The sequence below is a fragment of the Coregonus lavaretus genome, assembly GCF_964263955.1.
Source record: "Coregonus lavaretus genome assembly, chromosome: 22".
In the NCBI taxonomy this organism is placed as follows: domain Eukaryota; kingdom Metazoa; phylum Chordata; class Actinopteri; order Salmoniformes; family Salmonidae; genus Coregonus; species Coregonus lavaretus.
In genome coordinates this window covers 23,335,966-23,361,280 of record NC_140009.1, presented here as the reverse complement: position 1 = coordinate 23,361,280, position 25,315 = coordinate 23,335,966, and the positions used below count along the sequence as shown (strand labels likewise).

General features: G+C 43.5%; 1 protein-coding gene across 1 annotated transcript in view; it reads left to right on the top strand.

The window, feature by feature from the left end:
• Window positions 1-24,379, top strand: part of nphp4 (nephronophthisis 4) — a 173,375-nt gene extending 148,996 nt beyond the window's left edge. Inside the window, exons 19-29 of the mRNA XM_084186484.1 lie at window positions 1,624-1,847; window positions 3,041-3,267; window positions 5,181-5,370; window positions 6,274-6,357; window positions 10,317-10,473; window positions 10,792-10,868; window positions 11,294-11,379; window positions 14,797-14,968; window positions 15,751-15,930; window positions 17,420-17,563; window positions 22,201-24,379. Of these exons, the coding sequence (XP_084042610.1) occupies window positions 1,624-1,847; window positions 3,041-3,267; window positions 5,181-5,370; window positions 6,274-6,357; window positions 10,317-10,473; window positions 10,792-10,868; window positions 11,294-11,379; window positions 14,797-14,968; window positions 15,751-15,930; window positions 17,420-17,563; window positions 22,201-22,341 (1,682 nt within the window). The 3' untranslated portion in view covers window positions 22,342-24,379. The remainder of the gene's footprint in view (window positions 1-1,623; window positions 1,848-3,040; window positions 3,268-5,180; window positions 5,371-6,273; window positions 6,358-10,316; window positions 10,474-10,791; window positions 10,869-11,293; window positions 11,380-14,796; window positions 14,969-15,750; window positions 15,931-17,419; window positions 17,564-22,200) is intronic.
• The last annotated feature ends 936 nt before the right edge of the window (window positions 24,380-25,315 follow it).

Here is a 25,315-nt window from a genome sequence, read left to right as displayed (position 1 = left end):
AAATAGCAGTAGTAGGCTAGGTGCTAAAAGAACTTTCCAGATTAGGACTATAAGAAAGACAGCCTGTACAAATGTGTTTTAAGGCCTGTTTAAAAATTTCTGATTTATGGAGCGGCTCTCAGATGGTCAGGGAGGTGGCTCATTCATAGAAATTAGGTCGCTGATGTAGGTGGGACTCAATCCATTCAATGAATGTCCAAACAAAACCGAAGAAATCCAGTCTGCAAACACTACACGTACCTGATTCACACTAAAGGACTGACCCGAATCTTACTGTCTCGGCTCTGATATTTTCTTTTCACATTGTCCTATGGTGGATGTGTAACCAGGATAGTATAGTACAGATTGTCTTGGCTCGGTTTGCCCTATAGTGTGAATCAGGCCGAGGTGTGTGCTTACGATAAGGAATTCACACAGTTTATTTTCTAGATTCACTGTAGTTCTGTTCAGTTAGTCGCTGAAGTACTACAGTTCCATTACTGTACCATTCTCTCCAAGCCTGTAGTGAATACTACTACCCAGGGACTATCCAGCAAAGTGATTGGCGGATCGCTGATGCCATTCTGATAAAGAGGAATGCGAAGAAGTGCCGTGAGAGATGGAGATGGTGTGAGAAGTGGTAGAGAGACTGCGAGAGAGAGAGACAGAGATGGTAGAGAGGGATGGAGAGGTAAAGAGAACGATGGAGAGGCAGCGATAGGGGGTAGAGAGAGAAGGGGAGAGGAAGAGTAGAGATGGGGTGGGAGAGAGAAAGATAGAGGGTAAGAGAGACTGAGAGGGAGGGAGAGATGGATAAGAGAGGGAGAGGCAAAGAGAGAGTGAGGAGGGAGGGTGAGAGATGGATGAGAGGCAAAGCTAGAGATAGAGGGGGAGAAATCCCCCTGGTGAGTTATCAGTGAGTGGGAGCAGAGCCTTCCACTATTCTAGAAGGGCTTTAGATGAGAAACAGTACTTGAGGCCCTCTTCCTTTGATATCTCTTTATATTATTGGGCTGCTCCCCTCCCTCCCTTCCTTCCTTGGTTCCCAGATTATTTGTGGGCTCATATCAGTCAGATGTTTATCTTCCAATTGGTTCAGGGGGATGTCTTAATATATACTCCATCCCATCGGCATCATTACAGTAAGTGCTGTCTTGGCAACATCCAACAAAACAAATAAATACTGTATGTATGGCTCGTGGATCTCCTGGTCGGCTCGCCAAGCGTCAATATGGCTTACTAGATCTCTTCTCGGTCTACACCTGATGGCTACAAAGATACTTTACATTACAACAGTGGTCACTATAACTCTGGTCCTAGAGAGCCTCAGGGTGTGTACACTGATGTTTCAGCCTAGCACTAAAAAGCATGAGCTGACGGACACCAAAAAATGTTGGTAGAGGAGCTGACTAATGGAGTAGTAAACTAAAGAAGGCTCCCAACAAGTTAATGGGTCAACGCAGATCAAAACAATTGAGAGCACAATTAGTACATACATTACTCCACTAACGACTGATGTGAGTTTGTTGATGTGTTGCAGTAAGGTTGTGAATGCATTGTGGTAAGGTTGTTAATATTGTGATTGCGTTGCAGTAAGGCTGTTAGTGTGTTGCTGTAAGATTGCTTGTTGTGAATGTGTTGCAGTGCGTAACGCGGCGCGGGCCCAGAGGCTGGTGGAGCTGGACGGGGACCTGGTGCCGCTGCTCCAGAGTCATATGAAGGAGGGCGGTGGGACGCCCCGCACTAACACCCCCTGGTGGGGCGAGACAGACGACGTACGCCGGCGCAAGCTCAACCGCATGGTGGCCGTGCGGCAGCACGAGGGGAGACAAGACGGCGCCGGCAGCGAGGTCAAGACGAAGGTCACGGTAAAGTCAACAACATGGCCGCCTGGCTCTCTGCTAAGAAGCCCACTTGGCCTTCTCTCCTTCCCCCAAAATAATTTTTAAGACATCAATGTACAGCAAAGCTTTTAGACGTCACTGCAGAACACCCGCCATACGCATATGCCCAGATGCAGCTGTGGGGCTTACAGGGCTGAATTTCTTATAATATTCAAGACATCAATGTAGCAGCAGAACACACATATCCCAATACCTGTAACATATGAGAGCAAAAATTGGCAAGCACAACGTAGCAGTGCAACAGACAGATCAAACAGCCAGGGCTACTATCGATGGTGCTGAAATGGACAGCACTCTCCAAGGTGCTGATTAACTCAAAGCATTTTAGACGTCACTGTTTAACACTTGCCATACCCATATGGTTACAAATTGAACCTACTCCGGACACTTTGTTGGTGGATGCACTGTCCTCCCCTCCCCCCCTCGTGCCGAGTCTGTCTCGCTAGTAGGTCTACTAGCTAGTGGAGGTGCCAGTGGTGATGCAGAATTCGCAGCGATGCTAGCTATCTAAGGCATGGCGCCATCAGGAGCAGCTTCCTCACTCCTCTCCTCTGGCAGTTCTCTGGCTCGTTTCAGGTTAGATGCTTCACCATCTTTCTCTGGATTTTTGGACTTGAAAAACCTCATCAAACTAGATGACCTTTTCTTATCCTTTTTTAATCTTGCCAAGGAGACTATCCCACGTTTCAAATTCAGAATTAACAGTAGACAAGGGAGACAGCTAGCTAGCCTAGCCTAGGCTACGCGATATGATTACGTACGGACCTCTTCACTAGCCGACCACCACTTAAACCTGTTTCAAGATCAGTTACTTACCCGGCCGGCCGGCCTACCCCATAACCTCTATGTACAAATAAGAGATCAGGTCTGAAATCAGTATGGCAGGATAGGATGATAACACAGTAGGATTACCGCACTTTTACCTGATGGTGTTCCTGGGGGGCGGGAGAAATAACGAGTAGGCAACTTGATTTAACTGATCATTTTTATTATAATGTGTACAGTACAAACAGTGAGAAAATAAATAAATCATGCTGCGAGAGGTACCGGATCTGGGCAAATAGGTGCCAGAATAAACAAAGTCAAATATGACAGGTGCCAGATCTTGTAAAGCACTGATTGTAATTCTATGGTCTCACCACTTCTTTTACCTTCAGGGCCGCCGAGCGGAGCGTGCCCAGTTGGCGCGGGACCTGCGCCTGATGCAGGCCTACAGGGAACGCAGCAAGGCAGAAGGCATTACCCACATACTGAGCCAGGCCATCACCATGCACCACACCCTCTATGCCACACTGGGCACCGCCGAGTACCTGGAGTACGTCCTTCGCAACCCCTTCAACACCCCACAGACCGTCACCATCTATAGTGAAGACCCCGAGCTCAGGTGTGCGAGGAAAGGGGTGCTGGAGGGAGTGGGGTGTGTGTGTGGGGGGGAGGGGGTGGGGTGTTAGAGTTTGTATGTGCCTGGTGTTATATTGTGGGGGCGGGGGGGTGGATTGAGAGAGAAAAATAATATTGTAAACAATTATATTTAAGCAGGCCAATGGTTTTACTGGCTGCAAAATACCATTAAGCCCCTCCCCACCCTTTCTATGTCTCTGATTCTGATTCATACCTCATTTATATTCCACAAGCACGTTTAACCAGGAGATAACAGGTGAGGTCTTACACTGGCTATCAATTGCCCTTGAACCAGATGCATCGATATTGCTGGAGAAATACAATCTCTTTCTCCCTCCTCCCCATAACCTATTATTACACACGTAGACACACTAACCACCACACACACACATCCCACTACACACACCCCACACTCCCCCACCATAGTCTCACATTATGGATTCCTCTCAGATCTGCATGGTGTTGGATGGATTAGTGTCCTTCATGTTGATAAACAGAACAGAGGGAGGACTGGAGGAGAGTAGCGGTGTGATGGGGGAATGAATCATTACAGCATTAGCATCGGCCAGCAGGCTCTCCGGGTCTAATTGGGGATCAGGAAACACCACAGCTGTGCTACGGATCTGCAAGCTTTCCTTTCCCGGGCCGCGCGTCAATGTTAACCACCAGATATGACACGCCGCCGCTGCCGACACGTTTACCACCATACACAAAAAAACATTTTATGCACGCATGACTGTAAGTCGCTTTGGATAAAAGCGTCTGCTAAATGGCATATTATTATTATTATAACACAGAACCGGCTTCCGTCTCTCGAAGAGGCATTCGAGAGTAAACAGTGAGACATTGAGGTCTTTTCTATCAAATCATAGATGCTTACTATTATACTATTACCCTTTTCACACGACTGAGGCAAACTGAGATGTACTGGGCTGGTCTGGTTACACATCTACCATAGTTGTAACGGAAAAAAAATATATATTCGCCAGCACAGGGTGGGCCCTGTATTATTAATCAGGCATCTGTGTCCTCTCTCTCTCTCTCTCTCTCTCTCTCTCTCTCTCTCTCTCTCTCTCTCTCTCTCTCTCTCTCTCTCTCTCTCTCTCTCTCTCTCTCTCTCTCTCTCTCTCTCTCTCTCTCTCTCTCTCTCTCTCTCTCTCTCTCTCTCTCTCTCTCTCTCTCTCTCTCTCTCTCGTTCTCTCTCTCTCCACTCCTGACGCTCTTTCATTCCCTACTGAAGCATGCACGCACACACACGCACACATACATTTTTTTATCCTTTTCCAAGAGGTGTGTGTGCGTGTCAAGTTTTGTTCTGTAATTAGCTAGTTGTTACTACCAGACTGGAGAGTGGGAAATTGTAGTAGTAAGAGCTCATTGAAATGGTCGTCTAGCCCCAGCCTTTATTTAGAAGGTGGAGTTTTGGAGAAAATTCATAAATTCTTCATCGTCTATTGAGAAATGTCCCTTCTCCATGCCTGGCGGTTGAGCCTTTGAAGTTAAAAGCAGCCCCCTCTTCCTTTATGTGTTTGCGCATGAAATTTGGACACTTAAAGAAAATAACTTCCCTATTCCGCCAGTATGTGTTATCTTTTTGTTCCTCAAGAACTCTCCCCAGGAATCAATTTCGTGAAGGGGTTTGAAGATTTACATTGACAATGACGGGCCGTGTGTAATGGAAAGAAGAGCAGTGTACCGATATACAGTTGGCCTTTGAAAGTGTGACCGACTGCTGACCAGCGAGGATGCTCCTCTCTCTTTAAAAAGAATAATCTCTCTCTCTCCTTTATCTTACCTTTCCATCTTTCTCTCTCCCTATATTCTTCTCTCATCCTCCCCCCCATCCCTTTCTCTCTTAACACTGCCTCTCTCTCACTCCCCCCCTTGTCTGTTCAGTGTCATAACGGACTGTGATGAGTGGAGGTATTTCAAGGCACTGACCAAAACCTTAACCCCCCTGGAGGAGGACATGTTCCACCTCAAAGAGGGCACGCTCGCCCCCCAGGTGTACCTGCGGCCCAAGGAGAGCGTGCACGTCCCCCTCAAATACCAGACCTTCGTCTCAGACAACTCTGTGGCTCCCCAGGTAACCTAATGCGTCGCCATGACAACCCGGACAGCCAGACGTTAGAACACAGGCTCTAGTTTATCAGTTCGCCCTGGGATATTAGCCATATGTTTGGGTTAACCTCTACAGGATTGGTGTCCCGTATACTGGACGGTTGAGCTATCGTGCGCTAATGTGATTAGCATGACTGTTGTAAGTAACAGCAAACTTTCCAGGACATAGACATGTCTTATATGGGCAGAAAGCTTAAATTCTTGTTAATCTATCTGCGCTGTCCAATTTACAGTAGCTATTACAGTGAAAAAATACCATGCTATTGTTTGAGGAGAGTGCACAACAACAAAAAACGTATCACGGCAACTGGTTTGATACATTCACCTCTGATGGTAAATAATGTACTTACATGCAGTAATCTTGCTCTGATTTGTCATCCTAAGGGTCCCAGAGATAAAATGTAGCATAGTTGTTTGATCAAATCAATTGTTATATTCAAATGTAGGAACTGGGTTCGACAGTTTGAACCCCTGCTGTCTCTGGCTCCACACCCACCCTGCCCGGCCATCTAGATGTGTGAAAGTTAGTGTATAAGCTAATGATCCATCATATATGACATTCCTGTGAGTGTGCATATCCTTGCTTCAGGTCCTGAGCTACAGGCAGTTAGATTTGGGTATGTCATTTTAGGCAAAAATTGAAAAAAAGGGTCCGATCCTTAAGAGGTTAACGTCATTCGGAGTGTAGGTTAACAATACCCAGTTAGAGTTTATCTTATCGGCTGCTACGTCTTTCTCTGTCCCTGCAGATTGTACACTGGTGCTTTACGGTTTTATAACCTGCTGTACATTTCCAGATGTCTTGGTCGATTTAAAAGATGTATAAATGTATTATTTACGTGTTTGTTTGTTTATCTACGTATTGCAGGGGCCGAGTCTCATACCCAGTGGCAGAAGTACTCAGGTGCCCAAGAAGCATCTGTCCAATACTGTGCTGGCCAAGTCAATCAAGGTATGGATGGACAACCCAACCTGTAGATAAAAACGTGTTCAAGGGTTGTTTTTTGCATTGGAATGAATGTGATTTCTGTTTTAAAGGATTTCCAGTGTGCCATGTGAGGGAATATTGTTTGTGCCTTAGTGTGCCATATGATAATACTTTATATTCACTGTTTATTTCCTTTGGGATGGTTGAAGAATCCTATTTCGTGTCTCTGGAGGCTGGAATTAAGCTAGCTAGCACTTGTATTTGTGATGCGTTACAGAAGTTCCCTTCCAACGATTATACACTACCAGTCAAATGTTTGAACACACCTACTCATTCAAGGTTTTTTCTTTATTTAAAAAATGTTTTACATTGTAGAATAATAGTGAAGACTTCAAAACGATTAAATAACCCATATGGAATCATGTAGTAACCAAAACAGTGTTAAACAAATCAAAATATATTTTATATTTGAAATTCTTCAAATAGCCACCCTTTGCCTTGATGACAGCTTTGCACACTCTTGGCATTCTCTCAACCAGCTTTCATGAGGTAGTCACCTGGAATGCATTTCAATTAACAGGTGTGCCTTTTTAAAAGTTAAGTTGTGGAATTTATTTCCTTCTTAATGCGTTTGAGCCAATCAGTTGTGTTGTGACAAGGTAGGGGGGGTATACAGAAGATAGCCCTATTTGGTAAAAGACCAAGTCCATATTATGGCAAGAACAGCTCAAATAAGCAAAGAGAAACAACAGTCCATCATTACTTTAAGACATGAAGGTCAGTCAATACGGAACATTTCAAGAACTTTGAAAGTTTCTTCAAGTGCAGTTGCGAAAACCATCAAGCGCTATGATGAAACTGGCTCTCATGAGGACCGCCACAGGAATGGAAGACCCAGAGTTACCTCTGCTGCAGAGGATAAGTTCATTAGAGTTACCATTCTTAGAAATTGCAGCCCAAATAAATGCTTCACAGAGTTCAAGGAACAGACACATCTCAACATCAAATGTTCAGAGGGGACTGTGTACATCAGGCCTTCATGGTCGAATTGCTGCAAAGAAACCACTACTAAAGGACACCAATAAGAAGAAGAGACCTGCTTGGGCCAAGAAACACGAGCAATGGACGTTAGACCGGTGGAAATTTGTTGTTTGGTCTGGAGTCCAAAATTTGAGATTTTTGGTTCCAACCGCCGTGTCTTTGTGAGACGCGGTGTGGGTGAACGGATGATCTCTGCATGTGTGGTTCCCACCGTGAAGCATGGAGGAGGAGGTGTTATGGTGTGGGGGTGCTTTGCTGGTGACACTGTCTGTGATTTATTTAGAATTCAAGGCACACTTAACCAGCATGGCTACCACAGCATTCTGCAGCGATACGCCATCCCATCTGGTTTGGGCTTAGTGGGACTATCATTTGTCTTTCAACAGGACAATGACCCAACACACCTCCAGGCTGTGGAAGGGCTATTTTACCAAGAAGGAGAGTGAGGGAGTGCTACATCAGATGACCTGGCCTCCACAATCCCCCGACCTCAACCCAATAAGATGGTTTGGGATGAGTTGGACGGCAGAGTGAAGGAAAAGTAGCCAACAAGTGCTCAGCATATGTGGGAACTCCTTCAAGACTGTTGGAAAAGCATTCCAGGTGAAGCTCGTTGAGAGAATGCCAAGAGTGTGCAAAGCTGTCATCAAGGCAAAGGGTGGCTATTTGAAGAATCTCAAATATAAAATATATTTTGATTTGTTTAACACTTTTTTGGTTACTACATGATTCCATATGTGTTAATTCATAGTTTGGATGTCTTCACTGTTATTCTACAATGTAAAAAATAGTATAAAATAAAGAAAAACCCTTGAATCAAATCAAATCAAATGAAATTGTATTTGCCACATGCGCCGAATATAACAGGTGTATACATTAACGTGAAATGCTTACTTACAGCCCTTAACCAACAATGCATTTATTTTTTTATAAAAAAAGTAAAATAAAACAACAACAACAAAAAAGTGTTGAGAAGAAAAGAGCAGAAGTAAAATAAAATAACAGTAGCGAGGCTATATACAGGGGAATACCGGTGCAGAGTCAATGTGCGGGGGCACCGGCTAGTTGAGGTAGTTGAGGTAATATGTACATGTGGGTAGAGTTAAAGTGACTATGCATAAATAATTAACAGAGTAGCAGCAGCGTAAAAAGATGGGGTGGGGGTGGGGGGGCAGTGCAAGTAGTCCAGGTAGCCATGATTAGCTGTTCAGGAGTCTTATGGCTTGGGGGTAGAAGCTGTTGAGAAGCCTTTTGGACCTAGACTTGGCGCTCCGGTACCGCTTGCTGTGCGGTAGCAGAGAGAACAGTCAATGACTAGGGTGGCTGGAGTCTTTGACAATTTTGAGGGCCTTCCTCTGACACCGCCTGGTATAGAGGTCCTGGATGGCAGGAAGCTTGGCCCCAGTGATGTACTGGGCCGTACGCACTACCCTCTGTAGTGCCTTGCGGTCGGAGGCCGAGCAGTTGCCATACCAGGCGGTGATGCAACCAGTCAGGATGCTCTCTATGGTGCAGCTGTAGAACTTTTGAGGAGGTGTGTCCAACATTTTGACTGGTACTGTATATAAACCTCTCACAAACTAGATTATTTATAAACCTTGTGAATCTTGAGTTTTAGCTTGTTTTAACCTAGACTAAACAGTGCCCCCGCACATTGACTCTGTACCGGTACCCCCTGTATATAGCCTCGCTACTGTTATTTTACTGCTGCTATTTATTGTAATTTTTTTTACTCATCTATTTTTTACTTAACACTTATTTTTCTTAAAACTGCATTGTTGGTTAAGGGCTTGTAAGTAAGCATTTCACTGTAAGGTCTACACCGGTTGTATTCGGCGCATGTAACAAATACAATTTGATTAGATTTTTTTGAGAGAAATCTTCTACTTGTATTCCTGCTTCCTCAATTAAGTTTAGTTAATCCTGGTTTAGTTAAGTCTGGTTTAGTGTTTAGCCCATGGCGTCCATCAAATGTTTATTTGGTCTCACTTTAAAATACTGTAAGTGTCCCAAATACCTATGTGTTTACATGGTACTGTAGTTATATAGACACTCGCATTGTAATGACAGTGTAGGACAAGTAGGTTTTGCTGCGCTTGATTGAGATTGCCTGACGCATTGGAATAAATGGAATAGTGCAAACCCTGCCATTGGGCTCTCCAGGCACACTCAACCTAATGCTCACAGTTTTTAGATAAGAAAACAAAGGTAACACTTCTTAAAGCCTACAGTTATATAATGCTTTATAACTTTCTTGTGCCAACAACCCTCTTTTTGACCTACACTATGAATTCTAAAATCGGCTGGACTTATGCCCAATAGAACCTGCTAAACTCATTATGATAACATATGGCAACCCAATCTATCATCACAGTCAGTGTATTGTTAAAGCGAGACTCTCAAACTACAGTCAAGCCTGACTTTAAACACATTGTGAGCCCCCGATTACCTACAGGCCCCAGTTTCTGTCCCCCTTTGATGATGCGTTTGAAAGTGCTGTGGGTGGTGCCAGTGTTGGCCTGCTGACAGCTGTTGGGGTTGTGTGTCAGTTTCAGTGGGTTTAATGGAAACTGACCTCTGACAGACAGAAATCCTGCTCACAACAGCAGTACTGTGTGTGCGTGATAACACAAATGAGAGGTCCTGTCTTTGCACTCTATAACAATGTGTATCTATACCAGACTTGGGTTCAAATAGTATACGTCTTAAGTTTATTGTAACTGTATCAAGACTACATAAAGCATTCTCCTCTAACTTAAATTGCTCTTACATTGAGTTGTCTATGTGGGCCAGTAATAACAGCATCCACGATAATTCATTGTTTACTTTCGCTACAGGCAGTAGTAAGCATTATTCTCCTCAAACTTTACCTTTTTCAATATGAAACCTCCACTTTCCTTTGTAATCCACCCTTCCCTCCCCCTCCCCAACCCTACCCGCAGGTGTCGTTCAGGGCAGAGGACGGCAAGCCGCTGGCCATCTGCCAGGTGAGCGTGGAGCCCACGCCGCACGCCATCGACCAGACATTCCGCTTCTACCAGCCAGAGCTGTCCTTTCTAAAGAAGGCCCTGCGCCTGCCCCCCTGGGAGAGAACGCCAGGTGCCCACTATTAGCCCCATTTAGCCTAGACACACACACACACACACACACACACACACACACAGAGATAGACAGACACGCTAACACACACTGAGATGCAATTGCAGACACACACACACACACACATACATACACACACACACAGAAAGAGATGTAGTCACAGACAAACGCACACACACACACTCGCCACCAGTTGTGCACTAAATGCTCAGTTTGTTCTCTCTGTTCTCTTTCCCTCTCTTTTATCCCCCTCTATCTATCTCCCTGTCCAATTCTCTCTGTCTCTGTCTGGCGTGTTGGCCTGGCCGTGCTCACCAGTTGGAGACACAGATGCTGGGTCTCAGATCTCAGTGCGCTGCAGTGACCCCAACGTCATCTGTGAAACAAAGATGTTGGTAAGAGAATGAATGGAATCATTTGCTCTGATAATCGGGCCAGCGCTGAAACTGGGGTGTGTGAGTTAATTACGACGGCAACTCTCACTCCATTTCCCGGGGGTAACCTCAGGGGGTTCACATTTTTATCTATCCCAGCACTAATCATCTGTTCACCGAGCCCTTGATTAGTTTAATCTAAATTGTTAGTGCTGGGATGAAACAAAAAGGTGTTCCCCCGAGGAATGGATGTTGAATTATGTAACCGATTTGCTAACGAAAACTAAAATGTGCAAGGTTTCAGAATTCAAAAAGAGGCTAACTGCTGTGTTTTGAAAGACATTTGTAATTGCATAACATGGGTATCGGCCACTGAAAACATTCCACGAAAGAGTGAATTTCCACTAAATGCGTCAATAAACCTCAATGGGATTTCTCTTTGACAGGCACAAGGGGAGCCTCAAGATGTGTATTTGAAAGTGCCGGGCAGTCCGAGCCCGCAAATCCGAAAGTTCTTCGTCACAGTGTTCACGTATGTATCCTACATAAACACACACACACCACACATGCACACATAGATACACTACATGACCAAAAGTATGTGGACACCTGCTCGTCGAACATCTCATTCCAAAAATCATGGACATTAATATGGAGTTTGTCCCCCCTTTGCTGCTATAGCAGACTCCGTTCTTCTGGGAAGGCTTTCCACTAGATATTGGAACATTGCTGTGGGGACTTGCTTCCATTCAGCCACAAGACCATTAGTGAGGTTGGGCACTGATGTTGGGCGATGGGGTTGAGGTCAGGGCTCTGTGCAGGTCAGTCAAGTTCTTCCACACCGATCTCAACAAACCATTTCTGTATGGACCTCGCTTTGTGCACAGGGGCATTGTCATGCTGAAACAGGAAAGGGCCTTCCCCAAACTGTTGCCATGAAGTTGGAAGCACAGAGTCGTCTAGAATGTAATTGTATGCTGTAGCATTAAGATTTCCCTTCACTGGAACTAAGGCCTAGCCCGAACACCCCCAGACCATTATTTCTCCTCCACCAAACTGTACAGTTGGCACTATGCATTGGGGCAGGTAGCGTTCTCCTGGCATCCGCCAAACCTAGATTCGTCCGTCGGACTGCCAGATGGTGAAGCGTGATTCATCACTCCAGACAACGCGTTTCCACTGCTCCAGAGTCAAATGACGGCGAGCTTTACACCACTCCAGCCAACGCTTGGCATTGCATTGTCTTAGGCTTGTGTGCGGCTGCTCGACCATGGAAACCCATTTCATGAAGCTCCCGACGAACAGTTCTTGTGCTGACGTTGCTTCCAGAGGCAGTTTGGAACTCGGTAATGAATGTTGCAACTGAGGACATATGATTTTCACGTGCATCAGAACGATCCCGTTCTGTAAACTTGTGTGGCCTACCACTTCGCGGCTGAGCCGTTGTTGCTCCTAGACATTTCCACTTCACATTAACAGCACTTAGAGTTGACCGGGGCAGCTCTAGCAGAGCTGAAATTTGGAACTACGCTGCACAGCTATTTTCAGGTCTCTCCAGAGTACGGGCTCTGGCTGGGCCACTCAAGGACATTCAGAGACTTGTCCCAGAAGCCACTCCTGCATTGTCTTGGCTGTGTGATTAGGGTCGTTGTGCTGATCCTGACTAGTCTCCCAGGTTTCCTCCAGACGTGACGCTTGGCATTCAGTCCAAAGAGTTCAATCTTGGTTTCATCAGACCAGATAATTTTTTGTCATGGTCTGAGAGTCTTTAGGTGGCTTTTGGCAAACTCCAAGCGGGCTGTCATGTGCCTTTTACTGAGGAGTGGCTTCCGTCTGGCCACTCTACCATAAAGGCCTGATTGGTGGAGTGCTGCAGAGATGGTTCTCCTTCTGGAAGGTTCTCCCATCTCCACAGACGAACTCTGGAGCTTTGTCAGAGTGACCATCAGGTTCTTGGTCACCTCCCTGACCAAGGCCCTTCTCCCCCAATTGCTCAGTTTGGCTGGACGGCCAGCTCTAGGAAGAGTGTTGGTGGTTCCAAACTTCTTCCATTTAAGAATGATGGAGGCCACTGTGTTCTTGGGGACCTTCAATGCTGCAGACATTTTTTGGTACCCTTCCCCAGATCTGTGCCTCGACACAATCCTGTCTCGGAGCTCTACAGACAATTCCTTCGACCTCATGGCTTGGTTTTTTCTCCGACATGCAGTGTCAACTGTGGGACCTTATATAGACAGGTGTGTGCCTTTCCAAATCATGTCCAATCAATTTAATTTACCACAGGTGGACTCCAAACAAGTTGTAGAAACATCTCAAGGATGATCAATGGAAATAGGATGCACCTGAGCTCAATTTCGAGTCTCATAGCAAAGAGTCTGAATACTTATGTAAATAAGGTATTTCTGTTTATTATATTTTTTATACATTTGCAAAAATGTATAAAAACCTGTTTTCACTTTGTCATTATGGAGTATTGTGTGTATTTTCTGCATAGCGCATCTTTAATAATTCAGATTTTAAGTTATTAGTTCAGATGCACATGAAATTGGCATGCGAACTAGCAAGCTACCGGTAGCTAATTACTGGCTAATAGCTGGCTAATTAAGTTGATCATGCTTTGTGACACACACGGTTTTATCTTGTTTTAGTCCACACAACATGTCGCCACTAGTAAACATCTGATGAAGTGTTGCTGGCAGCCACAGAGCCATGCTTTTTTTGTCCTACCAGGTCTGTGAGAAGGTTCTATCTACTGCATCCCTATGTCCTTCAACTGTTGTTGGAAATGGATGTCCGTTTTATCAGGTCCCAGGTTCCCAATGACTGGTCTGATTATTTATTTGAAAGATAATTGCAATTAGCTCTTTAGCACCATCTGTTGAGTACCTGACAGAGCAGATCCAGATGATCTGGGTACTCATTTCAGCGCCTGAGGACGGTCCATTTACTTTGTGCTGTGACTTGAACCCCCCCCCCCCACCCACACACACACACACACACACAAATAACAAGCAATGTAAAAGCTGGCAATGCAATCCGAGCACTGGGCACCAGGCCCTGGTGCCCGGAGCTGCTGCTGGCAGAGTAGTAGGTAACAGCTTGTTTTGAACAATATATTTTTTAAACAGTAAAATGTACACACATTTACCACACTTTAATGAGAATTTTAAGCGTAATCCATATACATTTTACAAAAAACTATTGTATCCATATCAATTGTACAAAACATATATTTTTACTATTTAAAATAAAATAAAATTCGGACCAATCACAAGTGCGTCGCCGCCCCTAATGCCCTAATGAAAGGGTCGCCACTGACACACACTTGCCCCATCCTACCCATCCCAGTGTGGATGAAACTGATGGCCGTTGGTTCCGGCGATGATCCTCTGATTAGATTGCTCATGCGGGGCCTTAATCTCATTGATTTAATCAGTATGTCGGATTCACCGGGCTGATTGCTTCACATGGCAGAATCCATTTTCCTCATCAAACTTCGAACGGGACGACTTCTCTCTTGTCCCTGGCCTGTAATCTCAGGAGAGGGATGATTAGGCTGAAGAGGCAACCTTTGACCTCCATAGCCACAGCTCATTCTGGAATCACCATTATCAGAGTCAACTGAAACTCGAAGCAATGAGAATGATTCCTATGATATCTCCTAGCCCGGGGTTGCTTCACAAATGACACCCTGTTTCTTATATAGTGCACTACTTTTGACCAGGGCCCATAGAGCTCTGGTTAAAAGTTGTGCACTTTATAGGGAATAGGGTGCCATTTGGGATGCAACCCAGAGCTATCAGACAAGGTGCTCAAAAATGACTGAATCGCTGATGTCTCTTATCGTCACAGAGATAAGTCAACTCATCATTAGTTCTGCCCCTCCTTCTCTCGTTATGAGTCGATTCGCTCTGAGACCTAATTGTTTTCTCGCCTGATGTCTCCATAGTGATAAGTGGCTGGCGGTGCCTGCCCAGATCTGGCAGGTATATGTGCACTTCCTGCAACGGGTGGATATCAGCTGTGTGACTGGCCAGCGAACCTGTCAATCACTGGTAATACGGGGCACCCAAGCCATCCGGAAGGTCCGGTGTTACACCTCGCACCCGCAGGAGCTCAAGGTACAACTGGCTGTCCGGTGTCTCTCTGCCACCATTGTTGATAGAGTTAGGCTGTGCGTCCAAAATTGCTCCCTATTCACTACATAGTGCCCCACTTTTGACTAGAGCCCTATGGGCTGTTGTCAGAAGTAGTGCACTATATAGGGCCCATAGGGCTCTGGTCAAAAGTGGGGCACTATAAAGGGAATAGGGTGCCATTTCAGACGCAACCTTAGTCTATATTCACTCTAGACTGAATGACATACTGTACTGGCCTTCATTTTGAAATGCTGAATGATATCTGTATCTTTCATGTGTGAATGTTGCTGTTATATGTGGATGATCTAATCTGACTGTCACAACTGTTATTCTATTATATTCACTGTGGAATAAAGTCATGCTCACTGTAGAGAAGGATATGCATGTTTTATATGTTTTCACCAAAGATAAATATTTAATGAATAACTCATTTAGAGGCTGGTTCTAGTCTATATTTCAAAGACAACATTGCAATTGATTATTTTGTTGCTCTTAGCAGGTAATCTGACTAGTATGTATTGTTACATGAGAGCGAGTCCTACAAAGGCTGTTGAACCTATTGAGCAGGTTCTGTGTTTTGAATGGGTTGAATGGGAGCAATGTTCCTCTCTCTCCCCATCTCATCTCTCTTTCTCTCTCTCTCTCCCCCAATCCCCAATTCCCTCTCTTCCCCTTCCTCCCTTTCTCTCCCTTTGTCTCTCTCTCTCTCTTCCCCCCCCTTTTCCCTCCTTCCCTCTCCTTCCCTCCCTCCTCCCCTCTCCCAGGTGGACCCAGCGGAGGTGTTTGTCCTCCTCCCGGGCATGGTACAGGACCTGCAGTTGTGTGTGTGTCCGTTGCGGGCGGGCAGCCGCTTCTGCTACCTCACCGTGGTGGACGTGGAGCAACACACGCTGGTGGCCTCCTGGCTCCTCAGCCTCACCTGTCGCCTGCCCATCCTCTCCAAGGTGAAACCACCACTGTCTGTCTCTCTCTGCCTCTCTCGCTCTCTTTCTCTGCCTGTCTCTCACTCTCTCGCTCTCTCTTGCTCTCTTTGTCTTTAGCTCTCTTTCTCCCATACACAGTCTTTCATTCTCTCTCTTTCTCACATAGACACTTATTCACACGCACACACAGACATATGGACCTATTACACACACACTCAGACGCTTGCACTGTGGGTCAAAGCAGGATAATGTGTCCCCAAAAGATGTTCAATAAAGGGCACCTGCAGTTAAAGGAGAGCGAGATAAAGAGAGGGAGAGAGAGGGATTCCTGGCACTGGAGATGGCTGGGTAATGACATGGACTGCATCCCAAATGGCATCATATATCCTACTACATAGTGCACTACTTTTGACCAAAGCACTATGGGCCCTGGCCAAAAGTAGTGCACTATATAGGGAATATGGTGCCATTTGGGATTAGTGCCATGCTCTTTAAAGGTGTCTCCTATAGTTTGGCTGTTATAACCTTAGCATACATTATCTCCTAGATGGGTACTGAAACTGTCTGAACGACTGAATGGCGCAGTGCAGTCTCACAAAGATGTGTGCAATGCAGTGGAACCCTTATTCCCCTTATGATGTCACGATGACAAGAAACGCACCCGAAATAACATTCTTTTGTTGCTCTCCACTGTTATGATCCTCTGCTAAATTATGAATAAAGAGACTGTTTTTGTGAGATCTTCGTGGAGCTCACAATAACAGTATCATATGTTTTTGGTGCGTCTGTGAGATTGTACGATTTTATATGCACATAATGTTATGTGACTTTAATCCTCAATGGCTCTGACTCTCTTTTATCTCTCCGTATTGTCAATCTGGGCACCTTCTTCTAAGCATTGATATAATCACCAATTTTAGATTCACAATCTGATAGTGTGCCCTGTTTCCTTTCTCTCTCAGGGGCGAACGATGAACAGCCCCTAAATGATAAGGTTTCATATTCATTAGTGCACAACGTAGAAAAACGTTTAGCAATGGAAAAGGAAAACAAGCATTTCTTATTGGTTATGTTCAGTTAGTAGTCCATCCCTGTTTCAGTCCGTTTTGTTCAGTTTGGTGCCTAATGAATAAGACTCCGTTTCATCCATACCAGCTATTTGCTTCGAATGTCAACATGTGTCTTTCTGTTGCATTCTACACTGATATTAATTATATTGCACCATTTGGATTTGTGTCACTTGTTTCACATGCTTTACAGACAGATCTAAGGTCTGTTTTTCATTTACCCCCCTAATGGGTTGAGGTCAGGATCTGATCAAAACTAAACTGATCCTAGACTTGTTTCTAAGGGCATGTTTCTACTGGGAGTGTTATGTGTTTCTAGAATAGTGTTTCTCCCATAGATGTGATCTAAGGTCAGTTTTTTATTCCCCCCTAATGGTTAAGGATAGAATTCTGAGGAGGCTTAACTGATCCTAGACCTGTGTTGTGTATCACTCTTCTGGCAGGCTTTTGAAATGTGTGCTCCGGTGGGAGGGGGTCGGGGGAGCACCCGGAAGATCACTTACACCAATCCCTACCCCACCAGCCGTGTCCTCCTGCTACGGTCAGACCACCCTGACCTGCTCCAGTTTAAAGAGGACCGTTTTGAGGTGAGCACCACAACAAAGCACAACGCTGCCCTCTTGTCATGTCTCTGTTCAAACTGACATTTAATGAGGAGTGGAGGGAGGGAGAGGGGGAGGGAGAGAGACCATCCTTTTCTGTTTTCAAACTTGCCTGGAGGTAATTGGGTGTCGTATTGTACCTGGACCGTATTCATTATGCACTAAACGGAAGACACCAGACTGACACTGAAAAGGACTACATCGAATGAATACAATCCGCTAACTACACGTCCGATCTCTCTCTAGTTCTTGGCTCTGGGGCAGACCAGTGACACTAACAAGTCGTTAGTTTATGTGTTTACGGACATATTTAATCTCTCCATATCCCCCTCCTGTACTCCCTGTTCACCCATGACTGCGTGGCCACACACATCTCGAACTCAATCATCAAGTTTGCTGATGACACAACAGTGGTAAGCCTGATTACCAACAACCTTCTTCACACAAACAGTATAGTGAAGAAGGTGCAACAACAACTCTTCAACCTCAGGATGCTGAAGAAATTTGTCTTGGCCCCTAAGACCCTAACGAACTTGGACAGATGGCCCATTGAGAGCATCCTGTCGGGCTGTATCATCGCCTGGTACGCAATTGCACCGTCCGCAACCGCAGGGCTCTCCAGAGGGTGGTGCGGTCAGCCCAACTACAGCACCTGGTGTCACAGGAAGGCCAAGAAGATCATCAAGGACCTCAGCCATCAGAGCCACGTCCTGTTCGCCCCACTACCATCTAGAAGGCAGTACAGGTGCATCAAAGCAGGGACCAAGAGACTGAATAACAGCTTTACCCTCCAGGCCATCAGACTGTTAAACAGTCACCACTAGCCTTAGTCACCATTCTAGCCAGCTACCTCTCAGTACTCTACCCTGCACCTTAGAGACTGCTGCCCTATGTACAGAGTCACTTTAATAATGTTTACATACAAAACACACCATTATATGTATATATATTTATAAACACTGAGTGTACAAAACATTAGGAACACCTTCCAAATATTGAGTTGGACCCCCTTTATTCAGAATAGCCTCAATTCATCGGGGCATGGACTCTACAAGGTGTTGAAAGCGTTCCACAGTTGTGTCAACTAGGCTGGATGTCCTTTGGGTGGTGGACCATTCTTGATACACACGAGAAACTATTGAAACACTCAAACTGGTGCGCCTGGCACCTACTACCATACCCCGTTCAAGGCACTTCAATATTCTGTCTTGCCCATTCACCCTCTGAATGGCACACATACACAATCCATGTCTCAATTGTCTCGAGGCTTAAAAATCATTCTTTAACCTGTCTCCTCCCCTTCATCTACACTGATTGAAGTGGATTTAACAAGTGACATCAATAAGGGATCCTAGCTTTCACCTGGTCAGTCTGTCATGGAAAGAGCATGTGTTCTTAATATTTTGTTTACTCAGTGTATATGATATGTATACTGAACAAAAATGTAAATGCAACATGTAACAATTTCAACGATTTTACTGAGTTACAGTTCATATAAGGAAATCAGTCAATTGAAATAAATAAATTAGGCCCTAATCTATGGATTTCACATGACTGGGCAGGGGCGCAGCCATGGGTGGGAGGGCAAAGGTCCACCCACTTGGGAGCAAAGGAGAAATGCTCACTAATAGGGATGTAAACAAATTTCTGCACAACATTTGAGAGAAATACGCTTTGAGAGAAATACGTATGAAAAATGTCTGGGATCTTTTATTTCAGCTCATCAAACAAGGGACCAACACTTTACATGTTGCATTTATATCTTTGTTCAGTGTGTATATATATATATATATATATATATATATATATATATATATATATATATTTATATTCCGGTCTCTGACATTACTCGTTCTGATATTTCTTAATTTCTTAATTTTTCTAGATTATGTGTATTGTTATTTTTATTTTATTTTATTATTGCTAGGGATTACTGCACTGTTGGAGCGAGAAACACAAGCATTTCGCTGCACCTGCGATAACATCTGCAGATCTGTAGACGCAACCAATAAAATGTTATTTGAATTGATTTGACCTAATATGAATAATAGAACACGTCCATTATAGCTGTAGATTTTTTCCATGTTCTGTCATTAGCTCCAGTGTCTCATAGGAGATTCATTGACTCCATAAACAGGTCATAAACATCACGACGTAAACAAGTCGTCTCAACGTCATTGGCTTTTCGTTCGCTGTCATTTGCGAGACGGTCTCATAGAGCAAGCAGCGGTGTAAATGGAAATAGAATCACTGGGATTTAAATGAACAGGCTGCCAATGGAAAATGAACTCCTTAAAAAATCTGTTTATGTTTCTACCGCTTGCATGCAGATGATGCTTAACCAAATGGAGAGAGACAGAGGGAGAGAGAGAGAGGGGTGAGGAAAAATAACCAACTGTGTTTTCCATTTAGTCAACATAGCTTCAGGCTCAATTCGCTCTAAACAATTGATGTGGTCTATATCTTTAAAATGTTGAATATAGTCATTTTCCCTACCCCAAAAGATAACTACCCTGCCATAATAAAAACAATTGGGAAGCAAAAAAAGCAGAGCAAGGATCGATATTATAGTTTTCCAGAAATTACCGGATAAATCTCACACATTGAACCATATATCTTAGCTGGCCATTACACGAAATGCAGCCATTGGAATTTAGTCTTTATTAAAATGTCCAAATAATGAACAGAGCGGCGAGGTGCAAACAAACCATAAGCATATGGAATTCGGGTAATAATCAAAGCATAACACAACACACTGGCTGGAGTTAATTTGGAGGAAGAGAACAACAAAACAACAATACAAAGAGCATGTAGTTTCAAGAGCTTACAATGTATGGTGGGAACACCAGGTGTTGTAGAAAACAATGTCCCTTTTTTACAAAATGACTAATTCCAGTTGACTTTCCTCTAATGAGCCAATTATAGTGGCAAACCGTTTTGTTGATTTGAGCTTTTACACAAATCTATTGTTGTCGTATCGCCACACATCCCTAATAGATATTATGTGTTGTAATCACAGTCAAATGCCGTGGCGTAAATATAGCAAGAGGATTATAAACAATGTACTATAGTACTCTGGTGAAATACACCTAAAAAGCAATAATCTAAAAACGCATCACATATGCTTATTTTAAATGTCATTAAAGAATATTAAGGTTGCAGTGCCTTCAGAAAGTATTCATACCCCTTGACTTATTGGACATTTTGTTGTGTTACAGCCTGAATTCAAAAGGGATTAAAAATTGTTTTACTTCACACCATAACCCATAATAAAAAGTGAAAACAAGCTTTTTATACATTTTTGCAAATATGTTGAAAATGAAATACAGAAACTCACTAGTCCTTGCCGATGACAAGCATACCCACCACCATGCTTGAAAATATAAGGAGTGGTACTCTGATGTGTTGTGTTGGATTTGCCCCAAACATAATGGTTTGTATTCAGGACAAAAAGTTAATTTGTTTGCCACATTTCTTGCAGTTTTACTTTAGTGCCTTATTGCAAACAGGATGCGTGTTTTGGAATATTTATATTCTGTACAGGCTTCTTTCTTTTCACTGTCATTTAGGTTAGTATTGTGGAGTAACTACAATGTTGTTGATCCATCCTCAGTGTTCTCCTATCACAGCCATTAAACTCTAACGGTTTTAAAGTCACCATTGGCCTCATGGTGAAATCCCTGAGCGGTTTGCTTCCTCTCCGGAAACTGAGTTAGGAAGGATGCCCGTATCTTTGTAGTGACTGGGTGTTTTGATACACCATCCAAAGTGTAACTAATAACTTCACCAAGCTCAAAGGTGCATCAATGTCTGCTTTTTTTTAGGTGCCCATCTTTGCGAGGCATTGGAAAACCTCCCTGGTTTCTATGGTTGAGTCTATGTTTAAAATTCACTGCTCGACTGAGGGACATTACAGATAATAGTATGTGTGGGGTACAGAAATTAGGTAGTCATTGAAAAATAATGTAAAACACTATTATTGCACACAGAGTCCATGCAACTTATTATGTGACTTGTTAAGCACATTTTTACTCCTGAACTTATTTTGGTTTGCCATAACAAAGGGGTTGAATACTTGACAGACATTTCAGCTTTTAATTTTTATTAATTTGTAAAAATGTCCTAAAACAATTATAATTTGACATTATTGGGTATTGTGTGTAGGCCAGTGAGACAAAATGTCAATTTAATCAATTTTAAATTCAGGCTGTAACGCAACAAAATGTAGAAAAAGTCAAGGGGTGTGAATACTTGCTGAAGGCACTGTATAACAGAAGAGATATGTCCAGGGTCGAGTTCAGTAGGACACATCGTAGCAAAAGGTTTTTCAAAGGAACACAAAAACCTATCTTCTTATTGGACGAGATCAGGTCGTACCTCCCCATTTCAAAACATTTTCACCCTACTGAACACAACCCAGTTGCTACAGTGCACCTGTGGGTTGAAACCTGGATGCCATTCATTATGTCACACTGTAGCTAAACTTAACTAAACTTTTTGCCACAAAAAAAAAAAAAAACTTTTTGTTTCTTATTGGACGAGCTCTGGTAACCCGTCCCTGTTTCTGTCCGTTTTTCTTCCATTTGGTACCTAATGAACACAACCCTGCTCTTTCCCTGTAGATTGGAGGAGGGGAGACATACCGCATCGGGCTGCGTTTCGCCCCCAGCCGAAGTCCTGGTGCCCAGGAGATCCTCATCTATGTCAACAACCAGGAGGAGACCACGGAGGAGACCTTCTGTGTGAAGGTGAAATACACCTGAACACATGGCAACTCAACGCAGTACTGTACACATCAACTACTACTGTACAGAACAATGCTGTTTGCTAAGAAACACAGCTCAACAAAGTTCACAACTACTTATGAAAGACATCTCAATTCAGTACTCATAAACTTCTGTATATATATTGTAACACAATGTCTTGATACATATGAATGACTGTAGAATATTCAGTCTAGATGAGTTACTTTATAACTGAATGGTCCGGTACATACAACTGTAGGCTAATTGAAATATTATTACATATAAACAACTGTGTAATTCAAACATGCAGTCTAGATGAAGTACTCTATAATTGAAAGGCTTACTACATATGAACTATATTTTTGATAAGCAACCTTTTCCCTGTGTATGTTAAAGTTGAAGTGATGCTTCAGAGCGGCTTTGTTGATTGAGTTGTTATCTGTAAGTTAGATATTTATGTCTAGGAATACATGTATGAGGAAAAACAACTTTATAATGCACAGTTTGATGTGATGGGAAGCCATGCTGTTGTGTTTGCTTAGCATTCCGCCTAAATAGGTCATGTTTCAAGAATCAAACGCAAATACAGTATAGGATGCCAAAAGAAAAGCCCCTAAAGAGAGAGCCTGTTATCTCCTAACACTGCAGCAGCCAGAGGTGTACACACACACCCCCAATAGTTCACTAATCATATTCAGATATGTCTTTATTTGGGGGGTGGTGTTCTGTACATAGTCTTTTCTAATATCAGAAGACTCCCAGACATTTACCTTTTATTTTTTACATTTTAGTCATTTAGCAGACGCTCTTATCCAGAGAGACTTACAGTAGTGAGTGGATACATTTTCATTTGTACTGGTACCCCATGGGAATCGAACCCACAACCCTGGCGTTGCAAGTGCAATGCTCTACCAACTGAGCCACATAGGACCACACAGGACATCCGACGAGGCTTGCGTTTCTCCAGAAAGCTCTTATTAGCATGGGCAGCACCCCTTTAAAAATATATTCTCTCTCTCTCTCTCTCTCTCTCTCTCTCTCTCTCTCTCTCTCTCTCTCTCTCTCTCTCTCTCTATCTCTATCAGAGCCCAGGTCCTGCACATTCTGTCAACAACCCCCGTCTTATATAAGCATACCGCCTCGTTACACAACCTTCCTCACTCTTCCTCATTAGAATGCAGGCTGCAAAAAGCCTGTACTGCTCGTACTCAGAAGAGGAGGAGAAAGGAGAAAAAGGTGATTAAATTGAAGATACAAAATGAGGAGATAACAATGCTTCAAATATTTAGGAGGCTGGAGGGCTGTCCATTTTTTATTCTCCTTTTATAAAAAAAAATGTAATAGCTATTTGAAGACTTCTCGCATAGACAGTGTAATTAATATAAGATACAGCCTCCTTCCTTAGGCTTAGGACCCTCTCCCACCACTATCCTTTAGTTCATTGTCACATTTTCCACCCTCTAAGGCTGGTACTGGCTCCCTATTCCATATAGAGTGTCATCTTAATACACTACTTGGTACATGATATTGGGAATAGAGTGCTAATTCAGAAAGAGACAACATTTCTTTATGAAATCATGAATATCAATATCACTGTGTTTCTCCCCCATGAGGTCACTGCTATACTGAACCTCATTAGCTTCTGGTCCAGTTGTTGTCTGTTCCTCTTGACAGAGCACTGATACCTGCATGCAGCAAGGTCAGCGCATCTGTGCTTTCCAAGCAATTCTCAAGTATACTGTTGAGCTGTAGCTCGCAAAGTGGTCTCTCTCTCCATCTCTCTCCTCCCCTACCCGCCCCCCCCCCCCCTCTCTCTCCTCTGAATGACGTTTGAGCTTTGACCTCAAATTGGATGAGGAACTCTTCAATATCTAGTGCTTCTACAGAGATTGGATGTATGTTTGACTGCTGTCTGTACCTCAGATTGAGCTACATTTTTGTGCCCATGATTTTTGTATTTTATTTTGGTTAATATATTTATACTTTTGATAATCTGCTTGATAATCCTGCGTGTGCTATGTAATAAATGTATATTGTTTCAAACTCTGCTCTGTTGATGTCCATGCATGGTATGCCAGTAGCTTGTATTCAGTCGGATCCTAAATATAGTCAGCCAATATCCACCACTGTAATTCGCTTTCAGTGCTGTAAGGATGGGACTATAGAAATAGAGGTGGGACATCTATGAAAACTGATGTATAATTCTATGTGCAATATGTTTTTGTTATGTAACTGTGTATCTCAGTTTACTGGAGAGAAATGGTCATACTGTACTTTACTGTGCTGCTGCAGTGAAAGCGTACACAAACACACACACCTTTAACCCAGTGTCCTTTAGTGATAGCCCTGGAGATAAAGTTTGGCTTGAGGGTCTCTTTAAGGAATAAGAGTTATGCCTTCTCTACATAAGCCACTGTCTGGGCTTACAACAGAAATGCCTCAAGTAATGAATGTTATTTGTTGTGCCTTTGTGAAGGTTTTAGATTGTCCATTGTTGCTCTCTGTAAGCAGTGTCTCACCAAACAGCAAACTATCACTGTGTGCCTTTCACAAGAACAAATACACATGGCAGTTTATTAGAGGTCGTATTGAACAACCCATACAATAGAACATACTATTCAGCACAATACATTTTTCTTGCTTTTCATTTCATGGACTGTTTCATGGCCATTTTCTCACTTCTTTGTCAAAGAAAACATGCGGATATTGTCCATCACCATCAGTAGTTGTTCTGTCTTCTATGTGCTCATGATTGTATGCTTAATGGAACTGTTCCTACACCTGTGAAACAAAAGCTAACTTAACTGGATATTTATTCAACCTTTCTGTATAACAGCGGCAAATATAGTGTTTTGCCTGAATTCCCTGTTGCCAATTTGATTTAATAGTATTGACTGATGGGTAGACATGATTGATGAGTCATGACATGATTTGACATATCAGCCATAGGTGCAACCATAAAACATACTCAGAACACCCATCGATACAGCCA